The 22,745-nt window shown below is 46.7% G+C and overlaps 1 protein-coding gene across 7 annotated transcripts in view; it reads left to right on the forward strand.

Moving 5' to 3' along the window:
• The window catches only part of PlexB (plexin B), a 182,436-nt gene that overhangs the window by 87,269 nt on the left and 72,422 nt on the right, over window positions 1–22,745 (forward strand). For all 7 annotated transcript variants that reach the window (XM_022790090.2, XM_022790091.2, XM_022790092.2 and 4 more), the window contains 2 exons: window positions 1,744–3,219; window positions 17,965–18,141. In XM_022790090.2, coding sequence (XP_022645825.1) covers window positions 1,801–3,219; window positions 17,965–18,141 — 1,596 coding nt within the window. In that variant the 5' untranslated portion in view covers window positions 1,744–1,800. The remainder of the gene's footprint in view (window positions 1–1,743; window positions 3,220–17,964; window positions 18,142–22,745) is intronic.

The following is a 22,745-nucleotide window of genomic DNA, read 5'->3' on the forward strand; positions in this document are numbered from 1 at the left end:
AGTCTCATTTTGCCTACCTCGTTCCGACTTGCCCGCTCACCATAGCCACAGCGAGCTCTGTGGAAGCCTTTGCTTTTCGTTAAAGTTTTTGTGGTGAGTCTACATCTCCTATTTCCACCGCCATTTGACTACGACACGTCGGTTAGGCACAGTTGTAATGCCTGTTTGCTTTCGTGGCTAGCCTTGGTGGCCTGCCGACAGTGCTGTTCTATGATGATTACATTTTCAATAATACGTTGTAACACCCGCCATTTCCGAATAGGAATCGCGGCTGTTACAGCGGCGAAGCGACAGGCTTATGGGCCTAAAAGAAGCCAGCTATAGTGGGACACGAACTCTATTCCGATTCCACCGACCGCTTTCTGGTCCCTTCTCTTAGAATAGTCTTCAACAGAAATTACCGAAAGACAACCACTACGGGAATAGCTATAGTGGTGAATTCGACGCACCCTCGTTGGCGCCAGCCGCACTAAAGTTTTCCCAGGAGAGTTGTTGAAACAACCCGAAACAAAATAACGCAAGTTCATGGAGATCTCTTCTGGTGCTTCCCGATTACAGTGATTCCTACAATTAAACCTAAGAGCCTAAGGCGCTCCAATGCCTGACCACATGTCTGAACGTACTCCAGAGCAACTATAGGCAAACCAGCAAAAGGTCAAATAATATCCTGCTATAAGCCCTATGGCACCCGTACCAGTATGTCCTCTGCAAGAGTTTCGCATTGAATGCTGGACGCTAGACGCTGCAATACCGTGTCGCATTGCCCCCTGCTGTTGCATTTCGCTCTGTCGAACTCGATTATTTTATGAGGACTTCCGGAACTAGCGAGTCAAACCGGTCCTATCTTTTATTTAAATCAGATTGTCTGTCGCGCTAATTTTTCCAGGGAGGAGGACCCTGCTGGCAGAAGATGACTCTAACGGGCGTCAAAAATAGGTATTTTTACTCTTTCTAGTTTAACGAATTCACCTTTTAGCATTATCCACATTTCCCTCTTCGATTCCTTTCGCCAGTTACGAGAATCGAGGACGGGCCAAAAGTAAAAGTCAAGACAGCGAAGGATGGCGAGAAGGGGGCCTTACGCAGAGCAACTTTTGAGATCGGCCAGAAAATTGGCAGGTCCTGAATGTGGCTGCGGCAATGGCAGCGGCGAACGGAAGCGGTATTGGGTAAATAGCGTAAAAGCTCCAGTGGTGCAAAAATAATAAAGAGGCAAAAGGAGCCTTTTCCATTTGATTCCACCAGTAGTTGCCTGGTTCTCCTGTTGTTTTTTCAACTCCGCCCCTCCCTCTCGCTCTATTTTGCCGTCCTACGCGCGCGCTTTTTCGAATTCCGTTTTCGTTGCCACAGCCGCTGCTCCCTGCAGCAGCTACTCGTGCTTACTGCCTATAGGTAACAACATTAAGCCAAAGTATGGTGGGTTCGTGCTTAGAGATGATAAAGCTTTATAACGTCGACGATAGAGACACATTAAGAAATGAAGCCTGTTGTGAGAGTAGGAAAAAGAGACCGAGTTGAATGTATATATATGTGCGTCCCTTGCATAGTTATCATTGTCGATTTTCTATCTATGTACCTCATATCAGACAGAACTGAAAAGAATTCGTTGGAGAAGAAGGTATTTAGGCAAAGATTATCGTATGTTGCCATCTATTCTATCGCACTTGGAGTTTTTAAACTAAACCTATATTCTACCTTATTGCCATTGTTGTTCTTTAATCGTTTTTGTTGTTGTTGTTACAGGTTTCCGGTCCGCTTCTCTGGTATCCTACTGTCGAAAATTATGCCAAAGCGTGAAGAATGACGCGCGTCGACGAGCCCTCGAGCTTTCGTCGCCCCCGGCTCCAAGCCGTCCAGTTCGTCAACACCTCGACCACGACGAACACAAAGAAAGTGGGGCTACCGACGAGATCAATAAGCGCGACGATGATTCCCGCGATTCGCTTGACGGTTCGGCGTCGAAGCGCCGCGGCTTCCCACCTGAAATCGCCATGGCGACGGCGTCACCGTCCCTGGTCACCGCTCGAACAGCTGTTCAGTCTAGTGTTGCTGAGTGTTTTGGTAGTGCAAATAGCGCCTGCCGTACGCTTAATTGGCAGCGGTCCTGGAAGCAATGGGAGACGCAGCACCGGCGCCATCTCTAGCGGCAGCATCGGCGTTAGTGAATTTCGGTTACCGGGCAATCATTCAGTCAACTTGACGCACATTATCGTCAATCCGACGACAGGTCACCTGTTCGCCGGTGCAACAAACGTCATTATGGAGTTTAATGAAAATCTAACGCTGGTTCGGAGCGTTGCCACTGGTCCGGAATGGGACCACGAGCATTGTCCGCCCACGAATTGCAACGGCACAGGGTACAAGACTCGGCCGACAAACACGATCAACAAAGTCTTACTCATTGATGAAGAGAGCCGTAAACTGATCGTATGCGGGAGTACGCACCAGGGCGCCTGTCAGCGTATGGAGCTGAGCGACATTACGGACAAGGAGCCTATCGTGCCGATTCCGGTGGCAACAAACGATGAAAATTCGTCTTCGTTCGCTATGATTGGCCCGGCGAAATATGGTGACGTTCAACAACGAATGCTTTACGTGGCGACGACGCGGACCCGCTACGGAACCTATAGTGACATCCGGCCGGCGATTTCCGGTCGAAGTCTCGAGCAGGGCGATTTGTTCAGCATTCTCGAGCATTCATTCTCGACCATTGCACGCGTGGATCTTGGCACAACTGTCAAAGACTATTACCTCGTCAGTTACGTGTACGGATTTCACACTGATGATTATGTCTATTTTGCCACCGTTCAGATGCGAAGTCATTTGCTACAGCTGCAGGAGTTGGGGTACAATTCACGGTTAGCTCGGTTATGCGCTGGGGACCCGTCGTTCAATACCTACACCGAGATCAGCCTTGTTTGCAAGGGCGCAGACGGCACGGATTACAATTTGCTTCAGGACGCCACCGTTGTCGAGGCCGGGTCCGACCTTGCACGGTCGCTCGGTCTGAGGGATGAGCGTCGAATCTTTGTGGGCGCGTTTGCTCAGAGCGTCGATCATACGACAAAAGTTAGCGGCCGCTCCGCGATCTGTATCTATCCGCTGCGACAGATCGAGAAGATGTTTACCGAGAATATTCACATGTGCTACAACGGCACCGTGGCGACAAGGAACATGGACTACGTAGCCGGCAGTCTGGCCGACTGTCCTGCTCCCGGGGTGAGTCCAGACATGAATATAAGTTAACAAACATGCTAGCCGACATACGTAGTTACGATGAAATAAAACCTGGAGGTGTGTATACGTATATTTGTTTTCCCAGAAATAGGTACGAACTTCTTCAATCAATCAGTATATTTTAAAAGAGCACGCTATTCGTGCCATCGTTACCTAACTGCTGAAATTTCAAATAGCGAGGATGATCTAACATATGTTTATATACACAGTTTTTATGTATGTTATGAATGAAGTGCCATGCACTCAACGTACTTAGTTGTTAACTTTATTTTTTGCTACTTTTACTGGCATACATCAATATGCCTTACCGTTAGCAATTTTCGGAGTCATTTCTTACCACTTTTTAATTCATGCGAATAACTGACGTCAATAAAACCTACAAATAAAGAAAGACGGCCTGCTCTTGTAAAATGTTGTGTGCTTGACGAATTCCATGCAGATACAGCATGTACGATCAATTTACGGCTGCACGTAGGCAAAGCAAAAACGGGTTGAATCTATAAGATAAATAACACTTTAGTTTCTTGCCTTAAACAAGGATTTGTTGCTGAAGGCAAGGCCAGTATGTTAGAGAACGACAGTCTTGTATTTCTTGGCCGTTGAGGCATACTGCTGGATCTTTGTTTCAAGATGGAAGATTTTATGGACGGTTTTTTTAGTTTCTGATTTATTACTAGTTCTTACACTAGTGCGTATAGGTAGTGACAATAGCAATTTCATTGTAACACGGACATGTCGTTAAATACACTGTGAGGCAAGAATATTCGATACTGCGGGAACTCGAGAGTCTGAGGGAATGATCGGGAAAGAAAAAAGAAGGAGGCTAGGACGCTGGGTCTGCCAAACGAAAGAAACGAGATAATCAAGCGCATCTTAAATTCTCGCTTGTTTTGTTGTCTTCCTTTCTCAAACTGGTTATTGGACAGTTTGCGCCTTTATGGATGCTGACATTTGCATCGAAAAAAGCGCGTATCAACATCAGCAGCTCCTTCCCTCAGTTGTACAACTACAGCACGAATGAGCATGGTATAAAATTAACTTGGCCGAACGAAGTTCTTCAAGGCCCTGTATCTACCATGAATGGGTCTGTGGAGATTTGGCTCCCTGTATTAGTACACGTTTCGCCCAGTACACACAACACGCGATGTTAATCAAACAGTAATAGATGAAATCCATGTCCTTCCAAATTTTTTTTAGCTACCTTTCTCTGCCTATCTATCTGTGGTTTGTGTCTCCCCACGTATACATTGACGCAAATGTGCCTATCTTGCAATGGAGAAAGCTGCTTCAGTCAGGGTTACGGCCAACCACGAACCAGCGCCTGGGACGCCAAACACTTGACGCAGTTGACAGATCCAGCTGAACGCGGGGAAGCCTGTCTGCAGGGTCTCCTTATCCTTAGGCTTTGTATCGTCGCCCAGTTGCGGTCGTTCGAACAACATGCGATAATTCTATGCCTTGTGGGCCGCCTTAGTCTGTTGGATTGCTCTGATGGGTTGGTCCCATCGACGATCGCCGCCACATCTACCATCGCTTACTGTACAATATGAATGCAACAAATGCATTTATTGATCATCGGCCTGGACAATCGGCAAGTGAATCAAGCTCCAGGGCCCAGTAGCATGGTGTTATCCGGAATCGTATGAGGATCTTGCCTGGGTCTTTCTCGCAGCTGTAGTAACAGTCCGTAGCCCACCTATGGTCGACGATCATAGCAAGAGAGCAGGAAAAGTGAGCTGCGATGGTGGCCGTTGTCCGGCTCAGTTCTGCTCATTGTCGATATGGACGAACCTGCTTATATGTACATATATATGTCCATATGGGTGTTTGCGATAGTGGAGCCGATCCCAGTGCGTAGTAATTGTAGTTGTAGTGCTTGTTCTTACTCTGTCAACTATGCTAGCACTATTTTCAGCGTCCTTTTCTACGGATGATTCAGTAGGTAAGCACCTAAATAGGCGAGGGTGTTTTTTCTATCATGTTTTCCTGCACAAAGATACTCGTGCCATAACGAAGTGACCGACGGTCGCTTCACTATTACGACCATATCCGGGACAACGAGTGATAGCCTTCTTGTTCGATAGACCACTAGCTACCACTGACCGCGGCTTATTCCGAGTCGAGTTTTGATGTACCATGGAATCGGTCCATGGATCGCGGACGAGTGAGAAAATGAAGACGTCTAAGTGCCCGGTAGCCCATTGATAGCGAGCGACTAATGGTGGAAGCATATATATAGGGACTTAGAGGGAAGGTTCTATCGATGCCTCTGTAACCAGATCCTGATGGCCGTCAAAGGAAACCGGCAGTAGGGATTCTACAGGGTCGCGCTAGAAGAAAGCCCTGGGCGTTCAGCGAGATGTTCGCCAAAAGCGTTAGGGCAAACTACCGACTTCTGTCTCTTGCGTAGTCTTTGTCGTTTGGCTGGCTGTGACCGTTAACCATTCAGCCGGTCTCAGTAGCTTTGCCCTACGGCGGCAGTGGGAGCAACAAAAAAAAGCGGAACAGCTCGAGGTTTCCGGCAGTGTCTTGGTTCTCTTTTTTGGGCAGATAGCAGTCAAGATCATAGAACACTGTCATCTCACTGTACTGTATGATCCGATGGACACGGACAATCGTTCTGTCAGCCTGCTTCGTTTCCCTTGAGTTCTAACACACTTGTCAACCGCGGTCCTACTACTTCATGCCCAAGCGATGCGAACTTCTTTCTCAGCTCTCGCCTATGTACCACTACATACGAATAAGACCCTTCTTACTAATAGAATAGGCAGCAACGGCGGGACCATAGGATTAGGACAAGACTCTTTGTGAAGCCACTTCTCCGCATGATGATCAGCTACTACTACTACTACGCAAAAGGTATTGGCGAGACGATAAACTCTTGTCTATCTACTTTTATTTACTTGTTGTAATTAGATGTGTGTTGCACACGGTAGCTTGCGCGTCCGCAACGCTGTCTGCTGCCGGATTTAAAAAAGTATTTATGTACACTTTATTCTGAAGTCGTGCCGGTAGCTGGAATCGCCATACTGGCTGCATCGCCAGCTTTCTGCTCTATAGGATCGGTGCAGGCCTCTTTATATCTGATGTAAAAGCGTCACTGGGTAACATCAAGAGACGCGTAGAAATGAAATAGCTGGTTGGGCGGCGCGCTGAATACCTTCTTCGTAGCCAAACCTACGTCCACGCTGCTGCACAACTCCCGTGCCATCGTGTCTGGCAGTGGCCCAGTGTTGATCCTCTCAGCGGTCCACGCCGCGCTTCATGGCGGGCGCCAGTTGTTGACTGTCGGGACGACAGCTAGTAGCGGCATCGTTTGACTACCTCTTCCTTGCCACGTGCATCTCTCTCGTTCCTCTTTGGTCGTCTATCACTTTTTTAACACACTCTCCGAAACGCGGTCTGCACTTGGCCTGTGTCCTGCGCTGTCGAACGAGAAGAACTCTGTACAACATGAACTTTGTGAAGTTTTCTTTTCCTTCTTCCACTTGGAATGATGGCTGTAGTGGTAACGGCAAGAAAGGCCGATACAGGTAGCACTAGATGGGCGAACAGGGCGAGGGCGCCCGCCATCTATTGTAACTTATCGTAACAGCCGGACAACGCTGCTTGACTAGATCCCCGTAAAACAAGAGTGTAGATAATTAAAGACCATTTTCTTTGCGGGGAAACTAGCAGCGGACGATGGTCGCTACTGAGAGTAGTGTAGACTGTTGCAGAGACTGTGACTCTGCAGGCTACGGCTACATTCTAAATATGTTGCGGAAGTATGAAAGTAGAAGACCACCATGGTAACGATGGAGTTAACGGAGTGCGCCTCGAGGCGATGCTTTACGCTTCGTCAACGGACGAAGCCGCTCGGCTGGGTGGACCGCCAACGTCTAGCGAAAAACCCATGCCGATGCTTCGAGACGATGACGCTGGCATCAACTATGTTTGCCCAAGCTGTTCGTTGAAGATGATTGCCGAGTGGACGTGAAGCGATCCACTAAACCGGTGAGTCTTTGAGCATCGCTAGCCTAAAAACCCCTGAAACCCCTGACTTTTTTCGTTAATTAAAGTTACAAGAGTTGACGCATCTAGATTACATTGCGTCGATGGTTTTTACGGGATGGGTCCTAGTTCCATATGGATCGTAGACTCGGTTAAAAGTTTGATGGATGTTTGTAGTTGTCGTGATGGCAGATCCTTGAAAACTAACGTTTCTACTGACTCTTCTACAGCTGCAGTCACTCGGGATCGAGCATTTGTCTGTTCTAAGTGAGCAAACGGCTGCAGGAGGAGTAGCATGTATAAAATGAGAAATTAGAGTAAGCGAAGCTCCCCACAGCTTGACGTTAACCAGTGCTCGGTTTTCCGCTTTGTTCTTTATCGGCATTCCGTCACCTTACTTTCGAGTAAACCCACAGCTTCAGTTCCCCACGGGCCCAGGCACCCACGGGCTTTCATCCCCCCTGCCACTTCCGGTTCTCGAGGACCGGCTTAAAGCAGAATGGCCTCATAGTAGGCCATGTTCAGAGAAGCTGTCCTTGTCGTCACGGTTCGAAATCGGAAACCGTAACACGCTTCCTTCTTATTCGCAACTAAGCCTATTTTTGGGTGAAGTGGGGGATCTTGCATCGCCTTAAAATGAGATGCCTTATGGGCATCTACTTTCGGCGTTTTCGATTGACTACGAGCTGCTCTGCTAAGCCTGACTATCCGTTGCCCTGCTCGTTGGGCTGCAGCTCCGAAACTCATAGAAAATGGCTGAAAACCGGGGCAGTGGCTGCCCGCGATGATTTGCTAATCTTTTCAATAACTGATAAAGAACGAACTACGCCTCTGTATCAGTTTAAGCAATATTCTCTCGGCTGTACGGCAGACGTTGCTTCAGAGGTACTAGTCGTTAACTTTAGGCTTTTGTTTTGCTGCCAATACCCAAAATTATGCTTCAAGGTTTAGCACGCAGTATAAAACACCATCATCATAAGTAACAAACATCAGGAAAAACTTCGAATCTAAACTATATGAAGTAGCTATCTTCTCCTTCATGGTAGACACGTATATTTTCATGGTAGACACGTATATTTTCATGGTAGACACGTATATTTTTTTTTTCACAATGGAGAAATTCTAAATCTATGTTGAATTTAGGCACTACAATTCCAGCTTCACTATTGTAGTTGAATGCCAGCGAAACCTCGTCAGCGTGCGATATTTGCATTCAGTGATGCAAAAGCGGTTGTTTCCGACACGACTGAACGGATATGGGCTACTGCCCTGCTATTTTTACAAAACGTATTTTTTCACTGACCGCTAGTTACATTTGGTCACGCTGGCGCAAATTAGACAATTTGTTTTATTATATATATATATTGCTGGTGAACATGACAATGGCTCGTTCGTCCTGTTTCTAATACTCGTGTTGTTATTTTATCTTTAACTCCTGCGATAGCTAAGAAAATAACCAGGAAGCACCGTGATACCACAAACCCAATTATTACTTAACTTCCGCCGTGGCTGCAGCCCCGTTCGCTTTAGCCCTATATAACTTCAGTGTCCGTATAACAACGACCACTAGACACGTTCCTGTCTAGCGAACAGCTGCCATTGCAGCTGCAGGAGTGGCAGCAGCAACAACAGCTCTAACGCGTATAGCATTATGCCGTTTATGATCTCCAGGCACACGTCCGCTTGCCTTTCCAGTCTCATCATTGCCGTTGTCGGCGTCGGCTGGTTCTTTTTGTCGTTGGACCTATCAAATAAATTACAGCCGCCCTTTCCGCTGCTTTACTTTTTTGAGTCGCCGTCATCGATAATCGGCCCGGCGCCGGCTTCGAGTCCGGCCTCGGATGCTGTCTAACTCGCAGCCAACGGCTCTTACTGCTAAACGTCTATAACATGGAGACGGCGGGTTTATAGTGGACCCATGGACATTTGGGTGCTAGCAGCACCAGTCATAGAATAATACTGATAGACATCGTCGTCGAAGGAAGAAGGGTGCTCAGTTGAATGTGCCTGATGGGCAACTGTTGTCTATTGGTTTGCTGGACAACCCATCCATGAAGTATGTGGGTTTATACCAATTTTATGGAGAGCGTGCCTGCGGGGACGATGCTGAAGGCCGAGGACCCGCTAGCAAAGACGGAGCGGTTCATCATGGGTGAGACCCTTTGAGGATCACTTGGGACAGAGGGCTTCTTATCCCGTCGAAGGATGGTCGTGGCCATCGTTGCAGTAGGGGCAGAGGATCTTCCTACTGCTTTTTCTGCTGCCATCGCTGCCGAGCCTAAACCCGCGATAGATGTACTGTTATGAGGCACTATAGAAGATACTAGGTACCATGGCCGTACTGGCTGCCTGGGCGTTCCGGGCTGTCTCTTTATTAACCTTTGCTCTCTCTCTTTCCTTGTAGTTGCGACGGTGGCGGTGGCAGCGGCGGTGCCTCAAGCTCTTCCATTATGGCACACGAACCCCAATTGCGGGACGACGAAGAAACCCAATAAGAAGGTCTTGGTCACCCTGTTTGGCTAGCGCTTTCCTTTGCAAAGCAAAAAAGAGATGCTGCTAGCAGCTTTTGTCGGCGATTGCCTTCCCGATCATGCAGGCTTGCGGCATTTTGGCTGAAAGTCCTCGTGGAGGTCTGTTACTGCTGCCATCATAGCTGGTGTCGCTCCTGGCCGCCATGAGATGATGATGAAATGCTTGTTCAATAAAGGAACAAGCCCTGGGAAAACCGGTTCCCTACAATCGATCGTAGGCAAAGCTTCTTGAAGGTTTGCCTACGCTTCATTGCCGCCTTGAGTTGCCTCGGGTTAGTTTAAGTTGCCCCGACTGTAACCGCTGAATTTCTAGGTGGTGAGCTATGGCGATAGCTGCGGCAAGAGGAAAATGTCCCGCGGCGTTCACATCCACGCCGGTATTTATCTCCATTCGAAATGTTAACGGCGTAGGCGTGATCGGTTTCTGAAGCGGGGCTACCGGGTTATGAGCCGCAAGGCCCTGGTATAGCCAATGAGGACCCACAGGCTTCACAGGAAGCACCCATGGGCAACTGCCAGGAGAGCTTTGAGTGACGCTGCCATGTGGCCTGCTGCTAAGCAGGCGCAGCAGCGGTGAAAAGCAGTGGCGCAAAGAGATGAACGTGGTTTGTGGTTGTTTCCACAGAGTCGGCATAAGCTGGCTGTAGGGACCGCCAAATATCAGCGCGGGGCCTGCCTCGGCCGCACCAAAGTAGCATTTCGAAGGCTTGAAGGCGGAGAACGTTTTTCCTTCTGTACTTCTTAAAAAAAAACATTTCCGTTCCAGGACCAGTTTTGCTTTTCTTCCGTCAAACATTCACTGAAGGTTTATAGATGAGATCTTTAGATGGTAGACGACGGACTACGGATGGTTAAACCAACGAAGGAACGAACGGGCTCGAGAAATGTTCAAAGGGAGCTTTCATCAGCTTGCCGTTTGGAGGCAACGAGAAAATCAGGCCGAGTGGTATCTTTCACCACAATTATTGCGAATAACGCAATGAGGTTCGAGGCCATGTGTAAGTTGGTGGAGTACAGCGTCCCGGTCTCTTCGTTTTTGACTAATTGCCTTTATGCATACCTCTCCCTTACTATGCCTTCTGTAATTAGCTAATGAAGAAATACAGGAAAAACGGCACGTAGTTGGCATACCCAATCGCTTGATACCATCAAGATCCCTATGATTCATTGGACTGGCCGCCACTGGACATGGTTCAAAAAACGCCGACTAAAGATATCTCCGCCCATAGGGTCATGATGGGTTAGATACTGTTGAGATCTATCTATGCGTATTTCAAGAGCGCGAGTAGCTATAGGTACAGATTGCAACAACAGCACATGGTACAGATATTGCCTACAAAAACAGACTTACTGCTTGCGTCTATCGATTAACATCATGCCATATTGGAAAAGCAAGAACTATACGGTTCGATTGTTGCGCCGTGCTCGCCTTCTGGAACAATTACTAATTTTATGCCGAAACTTGTTGACGATTAGATTCTACACGCGTCCAATTCTACGGACGAATGCCGAATTTCAGCTCGCACGCGGTGTAGTATCTGTCACATCTGTGATTATTAATACTTCCCAGCTACTATCATGTAACGTCAAAGGACATGAATCTTATGGAGAATTCAGACCACCATAAACTACGACCATAGTTAGAGAATCGCGGACAAGTCATTATATCAAAGTCTACTATGAGATATGTAAGAGAATACAGAGATGTCAAAGGAAATATTGCCGTACTGATCTGACATAGATGAGGACATCTGTGTTAGCTGCCATCAAACCGTCACTATCATCGATCGTTCTGAAGAGTTTCAAATCAATGGGTCAACTGTCCGTTAGGTTGCTTTAAATCGCCTAATTCAGATACCCGTCAAACCTAATAATACATTCTACATCTACTGCTATATACAAACCATGATGGTATTATAGAATAGATATTTATAAACCGTTCAGCCAAAACTTATTGTATCTTCTCCTGGGTTTCCAGTTCTATGTCGTCTTCGTTCGCGTTCACTTTCAGATCGACGGAGACAGAAAAATAGCGGCAGAAAAACAGGGGCTTGTTTCATATTTATGGGTTTAACGGCTAACAGCGTATTTGGCGGTTGACTAAATAGAGCTGACAGTGCTGCTGTCAAAGGTGTTCCCCCCATAATATAAAGATGGAAAGAAACGGGACAGAAAAACCGAGATCCAGCCAGGCGAAGAAGTGGCAGATGTTTCAATGGACCAGGCCGCTTTTACACTCGCAGAACTGTCCTCCTAGAAAAAAGCGTCTTTCTTGAATTGCGTCCAAAGGAGATTTCGTTGATAGATCGGAGGAAAGAAGAGAATTCGATGGAGTAAAGCAGCAAGACCTGAGGGCAGCCATTTCAAAAACTTCCGTTTCATCGCACCGACAGCAGCACCATGACATTGGGCAACTGAAAAGACCAAGCTTTAGCAAGCAATGAAGGTGGGTTAAATGTAAGTGCCCACAAAGTCAGTATGAAGTGTCGTCGGCTTGAGAAGAGCGCCAGCGGTAGCAGGCGTATAATATAAAGGTTTCATGGTATGATGTTTCGTTCCTTGATTCTTTTTGAAAATCTCAGAAGGACATAGATGGCCCTTTGGGTGTGCAATATATGTCACACCTTTATCAACGTCTGCGAAGAAGCTGTGAGACTGAAGACACTGAAGACGCAACTGAGCTGATACTCTATACTACCCGGCCGAACAGTTAACGCTCATATCATATCGCATCGATTGGAGACGGATCATGTTATTGAATCATCCTTGAAACACCTAGCAATCTGTGTTACATGCATCTATTCCTATTTAATCATTAGTGTGACACATTTTCGTTTCTACTGTAAGAGGGCTCTCCCGCCTAAATCACCCTAGCAGATACATAAAAGCTGTATCTCCACTCTATTACGTCTGATTTCGTGTTGCATGCAAGAGACCATATGTGCGTGATACGAACACTCGAGCACGTTAACTTCGCCTGTTTACCTCGCTAGGCCCGTAGTTAATCTCCAGACGACCTCATACCAACGACGTAAGTTTCGGGAGGAAAAGAGAACGCGGGCACCTGTTGGCAATATGGCAATAGGAGTTTGTAGCAGCAGCAAGCCGAAGCAGGACCCGCAATTACCAGCAACATTATAACTTACATTCTTATGAAGGGGGCATAACACGCAGTAGCGGAAGCGTAAAAGCAGAGGTACATGTAGTGCAGAAATGATATTCTTATGATATTATTCCCCTTATGATATCCTCTTCTGCCATCTGCAGTGAGAAACGAACCGATTGGCTCTTCAGCGGGCTGCATCTTGCTCATACACCATTAGTGGCCTCGTTTTTCAGTCGCTCCTTCTCGATGGTGCAGCATCCCCCCTCAGCCGATTGCAAAGCAAGTCAAGAGCTTCCTGAAGGTTCTGTTCTGCCGCCATATAGAGCAAGATAAGGTTATCCACGTGCGTTCCATAATTAGCCGTTTGCCCCTTGGCGACGAGCTTGAGGACAGCCCGTCGCTTGAAATTAGTTTTTTTCACATGAATGCCCTTAGCTGAGCTGAGTCCTGCGTCATGCGCCACCGTTATTGCGAGAGTGAGAGTCGAAAGAGCGAACCGAAGAGGAAAAGTGAGAGCCTAGTGCAGACTCGCGATGCGATCCCCCCTCTGAACCTCTGGCTGAGCTCATCATGACTGTTAGATTTTGCTTGTTAATAGACTGATCATGTCCGGTTATTGGCATACCACGAGGTTGTCTTAAGGGACTAGCTATTTCTCACCGCTATGGAGCAGTGGCACTGCACTACATTAGAAACGGAGCGCAACGTTACCCCCTCGTTGACCGCACGATCGCATGCGACTAGAGCTCACCAAACAGCGCTTCTGCTCTACTTATTCGGAAGCAATCGTCGTAATGTGCGTTAATGTCACAGTAGATATACAAGCACTTACGACATGGACTTTATGGTTGAGTTGCTGTGGCCCTATTCCCACCGTCATCATCAGTTAACATAGCGAACCACTCGCTTCTGGGACACACGACACTGAAAACTTTGGGTCTCTCTTCATCCTTTTCTCACGTCTTAGACGGTTTCTCTATGTAGAGATCCATCAGGCATGCATTCTTTAGGCTCATCTGAGGCGTGAGCCATGACGCAGGACCGGCTATTACAGTTACTATTCTACTACTACCGACTGCTGCTGCTGTCACTCCTATTACTTGTCCCACTAGACTCCTTATTGCTAGGAAACTGGCAATAGCCGTTAGACAGTGGGGCAAACTGACCGGTCCCACCAATCGGAAACCGCTGCCCAACCACTGTCTGTTAATGCTCCACAAAGAGGAGAAAACTGTGGAGAGAGCGAGAAGTGGTGGAGGGAACCTGCTAGGGAGAGGGATGAGTACGGCTAAAAACAGAGCACGAGAGAAGCGAAGCCGGGAGCAGAAACCAATGAGCCGCCACAGCTGCTAAAGGAAGCAACAGCATAGATGCAACATCGAAAGCAGTAGCAGCAGCAGAAGACGCAGGTCGCACTGCTGTCTGGCGGCCCACTGATGCGCGATCGACGTGCCGGCGAATAAGCGTAATTGGAGTCGGGTAGATTACTGGCGCCTGCTAAGCACAGCGAGGGTTTTGCTTGCCTGCAAGGCACCTTTTTCTGGGTTAGTCAACGTTGGAGAGAAACGCGGCCACGCGGCGCATGTCTGTCGGTCGATATATCTGGGCGTGTACACCACCGGGCATCTAGTTTTGCTCTCAATACACCCCTTTTTTCCTTGGGACTTTTCGTGCTCAAGGCTTTTTCTGACACCGGGTGTGGATAGTGGAAAAGGGAGGAAAAAAGCAGGAGCGCGTGGATTCGACAACGAAACACGGGAAGGAGGAATGGATCATCGTGACTTTTTGGGTTATATAAGCTTATCGAGAAGAATCTTTGAGCTCGCAGCGAACGACTGGCGTCTGTCTGCTATAATAGACGTATTTGTCAGTTGTAGCGAGAGCAATAATTTGGGTAGTGCAGTGGGCGGCAATGGCCGTGCTCAAGGCCGGGGAAGCTGCAATGGGATATGTCGAGCAAGGATACGGATGCAGAATCCTGCCACTTTGGGTGAACCAACATGGACTACTGCGCTGGCGTAAGAGGATAAGGGAGCCTCCTCACTTCGTCTCGTTGCTGCTGTTGCTGATTTCATCGTAGAGAAGCTGCCAGAGTAGACGGCAAGCGGCCGTGCCTGTAGGGTGTGGCGACTTTTCAGCACCTGTGCCTCGTTGCAGGAGGCGAAAACCGGATTGTGTCAGTCTCAATAAGAGTTTGAACCACACCACTACTTTACCCAACGGTATTACTGTGAGCTGTATGTTGCGCAATGTCCTTTTGGCCTGGTGCGGACCTAAGACTCATACGATGTTCACTATGAGCCTAACTCTGTGACGCAGAAGCAGCAAGTAATATAGGAATGATAGGTTGAAAAACGAGGAACGGGAAGGAAGGTGCGTTAGAGAGTGAAAGTTAAGGTAAAATGCGAAAAAACTCTAGGCAACTAACAGAACCTGAGCGGCCGGGCAGCGGATGGATAAGGTATAACAGCAAACGAAACAAAGTTGAGCCAACGGAAGCCCAATAGAGAAAACCAGTGAAAAATATGCTAGAAACTCACCATCCTCTGGGAATTTTACAGTTCCCTTGAAGACCATTTCATCGCAGGGAGGGGGATGTAGGACACGGCAAAGCTAAAGAAGCAAGACTTGGACCACAGTTGTCGTGGATGACGGTTAACGGCCCGCACGAACTGCTTTTGGGGACCACCGGGTGGCTGGCGCTAGAATGAACATCGTCGTCTGTGCAGCCCGCTTGCTTTTTTAGGAACCAGATAAAAATAAATTTTTATATCAGATCCTCCAAGACATACTCCAACTCACATTTAACGCAATGGTGGTAATAATATGACTTCAGCCATATTAACAGATGGTCGGTATTCTCAACGTTATTGGGGATGGCCGTGTGCTGGTCGAACGCATATGGACTGCTTACGAAATACAATACTTGGCACGTTGAGCATTCTTTCTAAAAACAAACGCTAAGTAAGCGTAGCCGAACGGACTGAATTACGAGCTTGTTAAGTCATTGCTCCGGGCACAAAGTAAAGGGTTTTTGAGGCTTTTTATTTTTGGTGAACCTCTTCCTGCTCTGTCCTCATACGTGCACAATATGAAGTTCACAGCGGAAACGAGCTTCCCTCCTTATCTTTGCCTAGATAAAGCAGGTTAGATGGCTCACCTAAAGCCTTTGTCTTTGGAAAGCTTTACTGCGTTGCTACCTCAATGTTGGGAAAGTCTCACGTAATCATCAGAAAGGCACTTTTCCACTTTTTACGAAGGAATGAAAAGAGGGAGAGTTCAACTGGTCTGTGTTTTTGCCGCTTCTGCCTTCTACACGACATGAACGGATAGGCTTGATGTACGGTTGATGGCCTGTGCCGGAGTACCGTTATGTCAAAGCTGGAAGCGGCCAAGAAGTGTGTGAAAGGCGAATTTCTGTAAAATTGTACTAGCGCACATGCTCGCCTCATGGCGCTACTCGGATATTAACCTCAGCTCTCCCTCAGGCGATGTCCCTTTTACGGGCTCGATTCAGGACTTGCCTCGACCCGGCAACAACGATGAAACTGGTTCTTGGCTCCTTCTGCCGGTTATCCCCTGCTGATTGTCGCCCAGATGTTGTCCTGCTGGCATGGATGACAAGACCGCTGAGCTACCGAGAAAGCGACACATACATTCACACACACACACATAAACGGATTTTACAGATCGCGCGAAACTGCAGGGTCTTATAATATAGGCATATACAAATACTCGTTCTGACATAGCGAGAATTTTATTATAGAGGACGCCCGCAGGTGCTGGTGCTCAATATTACGGAGCAGCGAGCCTCATAGTAGCATAGACTTACACCATCCAGTACTTGTCCTTATGCCTTTATTTCTCTCTTACACTGACAATAACTTCTGAGTTCGTAGCATCAAAAGCTTAGCTTTTCCTTGCGCTGCGTAGAAGCGGCACCGCAGTCAACATTGCTATTCTCAAACTCCATTTGGGTTGTGTAGAAAAAGCGGAGCTTAATACTAGTATATGTAAAGCTTGCTGGTGGGTAATGGCCTCTTTGGAACTCACAGGCAGGGTGTGAGTGAGAATCGTAAAAATTCAATAAAACGCTCTGCCAGTGTGGGTGACCGGATGACCCCAGCAGAGGGCAAATGGCAGACAAGGCGGAGCCAGAGGGCACCCCTGGGCATCTACTTTGCCTTTGCACTCAGCGAGTCTGAAACGAAAGGACCACCCCACCATCGCTGAAGTTCTTGGACAGACTAAAACCGCTGGGTCGTTCGTTGCCTCAGGAGCAGTGGCGAAAGGTAATGCTTCTCTAAGAGAAGGCCCGCACGTACAGTGATTTCTGCATGCTGCCCGAGGCAGCAGGAAACTTGAAACTTCGGTTTTCCGTCTGGGGAGAAACCGATGGCTGGTCGCAAAGCAACTGTGAGCAACGCTCATGACAACGCAAAAGCCTCTACATGATCCTGGTATTTGTGTGTATACGGGGTCGAAATAAACTTGATGTATCAACGGAAGTGCTTCGGATGGAGGAAGCTGCCCAGTGCCAGTCAAGCGTCGTCTGAACGATGGCCGACAAACGTTTCAGCCATATCACTTTAGGCGGTGAATACGCAGGTTGCATCATGTTATACGCAGCGAGATATGCGACTAGGTTAAAGATGAAACTAGAAGTTTTTAAGGTGTCCGGGTGGTGAGGATCAAACGCTGTGAGTTTTCGATTTTATAAAAGAAAGCGTTTGTTAATAGCGTTTGTTCGATGAATACCGCATATAAAGCAATGGCATACGTAACAGGCGCATGTAAGATTGCACCCATAGCATTCTATAAACGTAATATACTATAAAGGTGTTGGATAGAAATGGCAACCTAGATAGACATAGAAAACTATAGTATGCTACGGGACACTCAGTGCCCAACATCCTCATAGGGTCATGGATGCTTTTGATCAACATATTTCTTATAGCATGTAATAACAAAAGTAATACACGTATTTTTATATTCTCCAAATACTATATAGAAGTTGCTAGATTAACAGGTGGCGTAGTGGTCATGGCACAGTCATAATTACTACAATTTCTGCTCTTTTGTTTACTCTAATTACAGAAAAGCGGCAACGTGTACAGCTTCTGTAACGAGACGCTTAAAGTTAACGGCAGCGCGCCGATCCGGGCTCAGGCCGCCGCTACGTGGACTGGCGTAACGCTAACGGCCGTTGTCGTGACAGTCACGCAACAGCACAGCGTCGCCTTCCTCGGAACAAATCACGGAACCGTCAAAAAGGTACGTGACTCAGCTTGTCCAAAAAAGGCCTCAAAATACCCGGTTTAGCTGATCCATATACGACACTTCCGACGTCAATCAATTGATATAATGCTTTTTCCTTCGTACATTGAGTGGTCGCATTGTGCCCACAGACCTTGCCTGTTCTTATATAGTAGAGCGTCGCCCATTAAGTACCCGACGCTCGTATAGTTTAGATATGTGACGATACAAACAGGACAATAAGTTATAGAATCTAGAAATGTGTAACACATCGCACGATCTAACTGAATGTGCATTAAATAATTAAAAATATTTTCGTCAGTATAATTACATTTTTTTCGTATTAGCATATATTTAATCTCAACCTCGTTGTACATCAGTGCCTAAGTTCAATTTCCTTTTTCTATCTGCCATCCTGTTGCTATTTCTGCTGCGATATGTTGAAATACCACCAGGTGTCGCTACTGTACTTCTGTCATCACCACTCACAATTAGAGGTTTGTCTGTGCTGTTAAGCATATCCGAGCTATTGGAGGCCTTTCAAGACTCTTCTGTGGCTATCTTCGTATTGCGGCCTTTCAAAACGAACGCGAAGGCTGTGGCCGTGGTATCAAGCTTTAGCGATAGGATATGGCTTGCTTTGATGCGTCCAAAATTGGCTCAGGTCCGTCTGAGCGTGCCCGCTTAAGGTTAAACACATTGCACTTACTCTGCTTCTGCTATAACTCGTAGACGGGCTGATCGCCTGATCGGACTGCCTGTCTGTCGGATCTGTTCCGAGTAGAGCTCTTCGATAAAGAAAAACTTGTTGCTGGTAGTAGGGATTTTCAACGATGTTTTTCTGTCTCGGTTGTTCAATTTTCACTAGCCCTTGCGTTTGTGCCAGTGCATTTGCTTCTAGTGACAATCTGCAGCACTGGGGGCATCCCTTCGTGCTTAGCTCTTGCGGCTCCGCACCTCCAGTGATTCTCTTTAGATGTACGTATATATCTCATATATGTCTAAGGAGAACCATTTGAACAATTATTTTATACCTATCATAAATTCTGTGTCGTCCCTTTTATTTGGAATCCATCTATTTTATTTATGCGTATCTGCGTCTATTCCGAAATGTTTGATTCGGCGGCCTACTCGCCCCGTCGACAATTCAACCTACGACGGAAATTATACCATAGCCACGTACAGTTATTATCTATATAGCTATACGCATGCCTGTGTCTATCCAGGCTTTCCGTCCTGTTGGCGACAACACCAGAGCCAGTACTATAATGATATGTCCAAAATCCGCACATAGATTCCTACACGTCAGACGTCAGTTCTTTCAGTCTGTCCTACTATGTCGATAGTATTGCGCGTCTCTTCATTATTGGTGGGTACCAATATATTTAGAAGTTGTCGCACGTACCTTTTTGTACGGTTACTAGTCGTTTGAAGCTCCGTCAGCTGCTACAGACAAAACGATAATAACAGATCTGGATAGGTGTACGTATGTGTATCTGTGTCTGTGTATGTGTATGGGAAGCGCGCTAGTTTTCGAAAATCGATCAGCAAGCCAGCCTACCTAGCTAGAAATACTATACAGGTAGTATTACGCGCAATCGCTATTGGTGTCCATCCATTAAGAAAGGGGATGATCGTCATTGGGGTTGGATATGTTAGATGATTGCTATGAAGAACCAGGACAATAAAAATCCGTGAATAAGTGCTTCTTCGTGAAGGTGGCAAATGACTAAGCTTGACGAGGGAAGCGGTTTGAGTTAATAAAAACATGATATTGAAATCCTTCACTCGATCAGTATCGGTAATTTATTTTCCAAAACACGACAGTCGTGGAGATCCACTCAGCTCAGCATGGTTATAGCAGTAAACCATCGCTGTCTGAGTCTGACTCTTTATATCTCATCCTCCTAAGGCGAAGGACAACACCTCTGGGTGTAAATCCCTAGCAAAACCTAAATAGGAATTGTAGCGCACCTTCGATATTGCTACTGCTGCGCTGCTGCTATTACTGCTTGTTGAAACTGCTTCTCGCATCTCGATATTAACTTAAAAAAACAAGGGTGACGTTGGTCTGTTCGACAGCTCAGGACAGGGGTCCGTGTACATCAGGCAGCCTACACTACACAACGCTGTGCCTACTAAACTTAAGCTCCCCGAGCAGCACTTAGTTGGGATAAGTGTATTTTAATGTAGGTGCCCCTTCGCACAAAACTCCCTTGAGAGCATTGCACATGCGTGCGGTAGCGATTTTGGTTTTGTCGCGCAGTAATCTTCTGTTTCAATCGTCATCGTGCAGTGTCTTCAAAGTTCGGGATCAGCCCTAAAACAGGCGGTAGAGAAACGCCTTCAGTAGCGACTGGGTTGCGTTAGACAATTCTTCGCCGTTATCATATTGGGTTGGTACAGGCTTCGATTGGGCATCTAAAATACACACCAATCAAGAAATTTCCTTTACTCAAAAGATCTCGGATCCGGGACTCTAGCGTTGTCGTTACACAAATCGATTTGTACCTTTATCGTCTCGTCCTATTTGGCTGCCCTGGCAAGGTAGCGTCTGAAAAGTCCATTTGTAGTGCAACATAGACAAAACGATGGAGACTTGATGACTGGGTAAAACCACTGTGCCATTAAGATCTTCAAGGCTCATGCAACTATAGCCAGATAAATGTATACTAGCCTACACACACTTAGGGTCCAAAAGGCACTCACATGGCGGTGTGGATCTAGCCACTCCGTTGTTGTTCGGCTGTTGTTTAATCCAACAGTTCAGTCTATTTTGTCCCTACGAAGAATATTATACATTCGTATAGGTGTCCGTAGGAATCAAACTATCTTGCCTTTAATTTGGCTACTCGTTGGCAATTTCGTTTTTTCATTCTTTGTCCTCGAATAATCTGTCATTTACGAGAGTACACAACGCTTCTGCTGATTGTTCTTTTTCGTTAAGAAATATACGGCTCGTCACTTAAAGCAACGTAGAATAACAAGGCGGCAGACTGATCCAGTACAACTAAAATGTGAGCTATTGTTCTCTAGCACATTTTCGTTAGCCGACCTGTCGGGCAAACACCCGTGTCAAAGTCCCGCTTGTCTTACTATTTGCGCGATCTGTACGAAGTTCTATTTCGTAAACGGAAAAGTAAACCTCTTCAGGTCTGTCTCTCCCAGTAAACCACAACAGCGAGCAGCATGGTGGTTCTTCAGTTAGTAAATGCCTCATGCTAAAAATAAATTAATGGAATTAAAAACAAAAATATTTCGAATCATTAACAAATCTCAAGAAAAACGACAATTGTCCAAATGTTGAGATAGACAATCACACGAGGTGCTGTTGCCTTATACCAGGCCGTATCGGACCTGCTGATCAACGCTTCTGCCGAGTTGCTTTACGAATTAGATTGATACGATTTTAATAGAGAAACCAAATCCACTAGCAATAGCAGCGTTTCCGTTATACAGCCTTAGACAGGCAGAAAAGAGGCCAAAGCAAAAGCTGCTGTTGTGTTGTTACGTTTGATCCCAAACTGTGTAGCGCTAACAGGCATTCGTCACCTGATTTGAGCTGATGAGGTAACTTCGAGGCCAATTTATCTCCAATAACTTCATTTGATCGCACGTATATCTCGGGGGTTCTCCAATATCTCGTTTCTTATCTCATATTCTCTCTTATCGAGCGCAGAAAATGTCGTCGTTTTTGCCGTCGTCCACGTACCTGCCTCTATAAGCTATCGCAAGATAAGATAGCATCTCCGCTTATCTTTTTTTTTTGAAATTTTGAAACTTTGATCAATGACTCGAAGCCGACGCAACTCGATCTTTCAGTTTAAAACGCTATGTAGCTTGTCTTCTGCATTTTCTGTGTTACACCTAAAACCGTGTATCGTGGCTGATCTGGGAGAGGGTTTGGACGATGGGAAATGTCCGATCGTAGCAATCGACTGCTCCGCCACAACCTATCGTAGCCCACTGCCCTTAAAAGCCGGTTCACTACGCACCTGTTCAGGCGGGCTGCTTATTATGTTACAGCGGGATCGGGCGTTTGGGCAGGCAAAACTAAAGGTAGGCGCCGCGACGGGTGTTTACAATCCCGCAAATGCTGGTCGTTGAGTCTAAGACAGCGTCGTAGTCTCCTTGTGTGACACTTGGACAATTGCGGTACTGAGGTAACTAGTGGAGAAAACAAAAACTGATCGGTAGCTGATAGCACAGAGAAATCAGACTTCAAAACTTTAATGGACCTGCTCGACAGCCGGCCCCTTCGGCAGTTCTCGGCGGGCGACTTTGCTAACAGCCTGTGGTGATTAGATCGCAATCTAGTTGTCTTCGTCGTGTTGTCGCTATGGCCTTTGAGACGTCTGGCAGGAATAGGACATAGGCTACGTTAATAAAGGGGGTGTCAATGGTGAACACGGGCTAAATACTGTTCTACACTGAGTAAATGGGGGGAACACGTGGAACTGTTATTTTTACTATTATTAGTAGTAAACAACGGCTAACTGCCACTAAAAGCCACCTTTATCGTAACACCGATAACGTCTATTCTCCGTTTAACGAAAGCACGATTTTAACCTATCGGCTGGTTTGCATTTGCTACGTGATACCTTTCTGAACGCCTACGCTCT

This window comes from Varroa destructor, unplaced genomic scaffold, assembly GCF_002443255.2.
Source record: "Varroa destructor unplaced genomic scaffold, Vdes_3.0 BEIS01000002.1, whole genome shotgun sequence".
Taxonomy (NCBI): Eukaryota; Metazoa; Arthropoda; class Arachnida; order Mesostigmata; family Varroidae; genus Varroa; species Varroa destructor.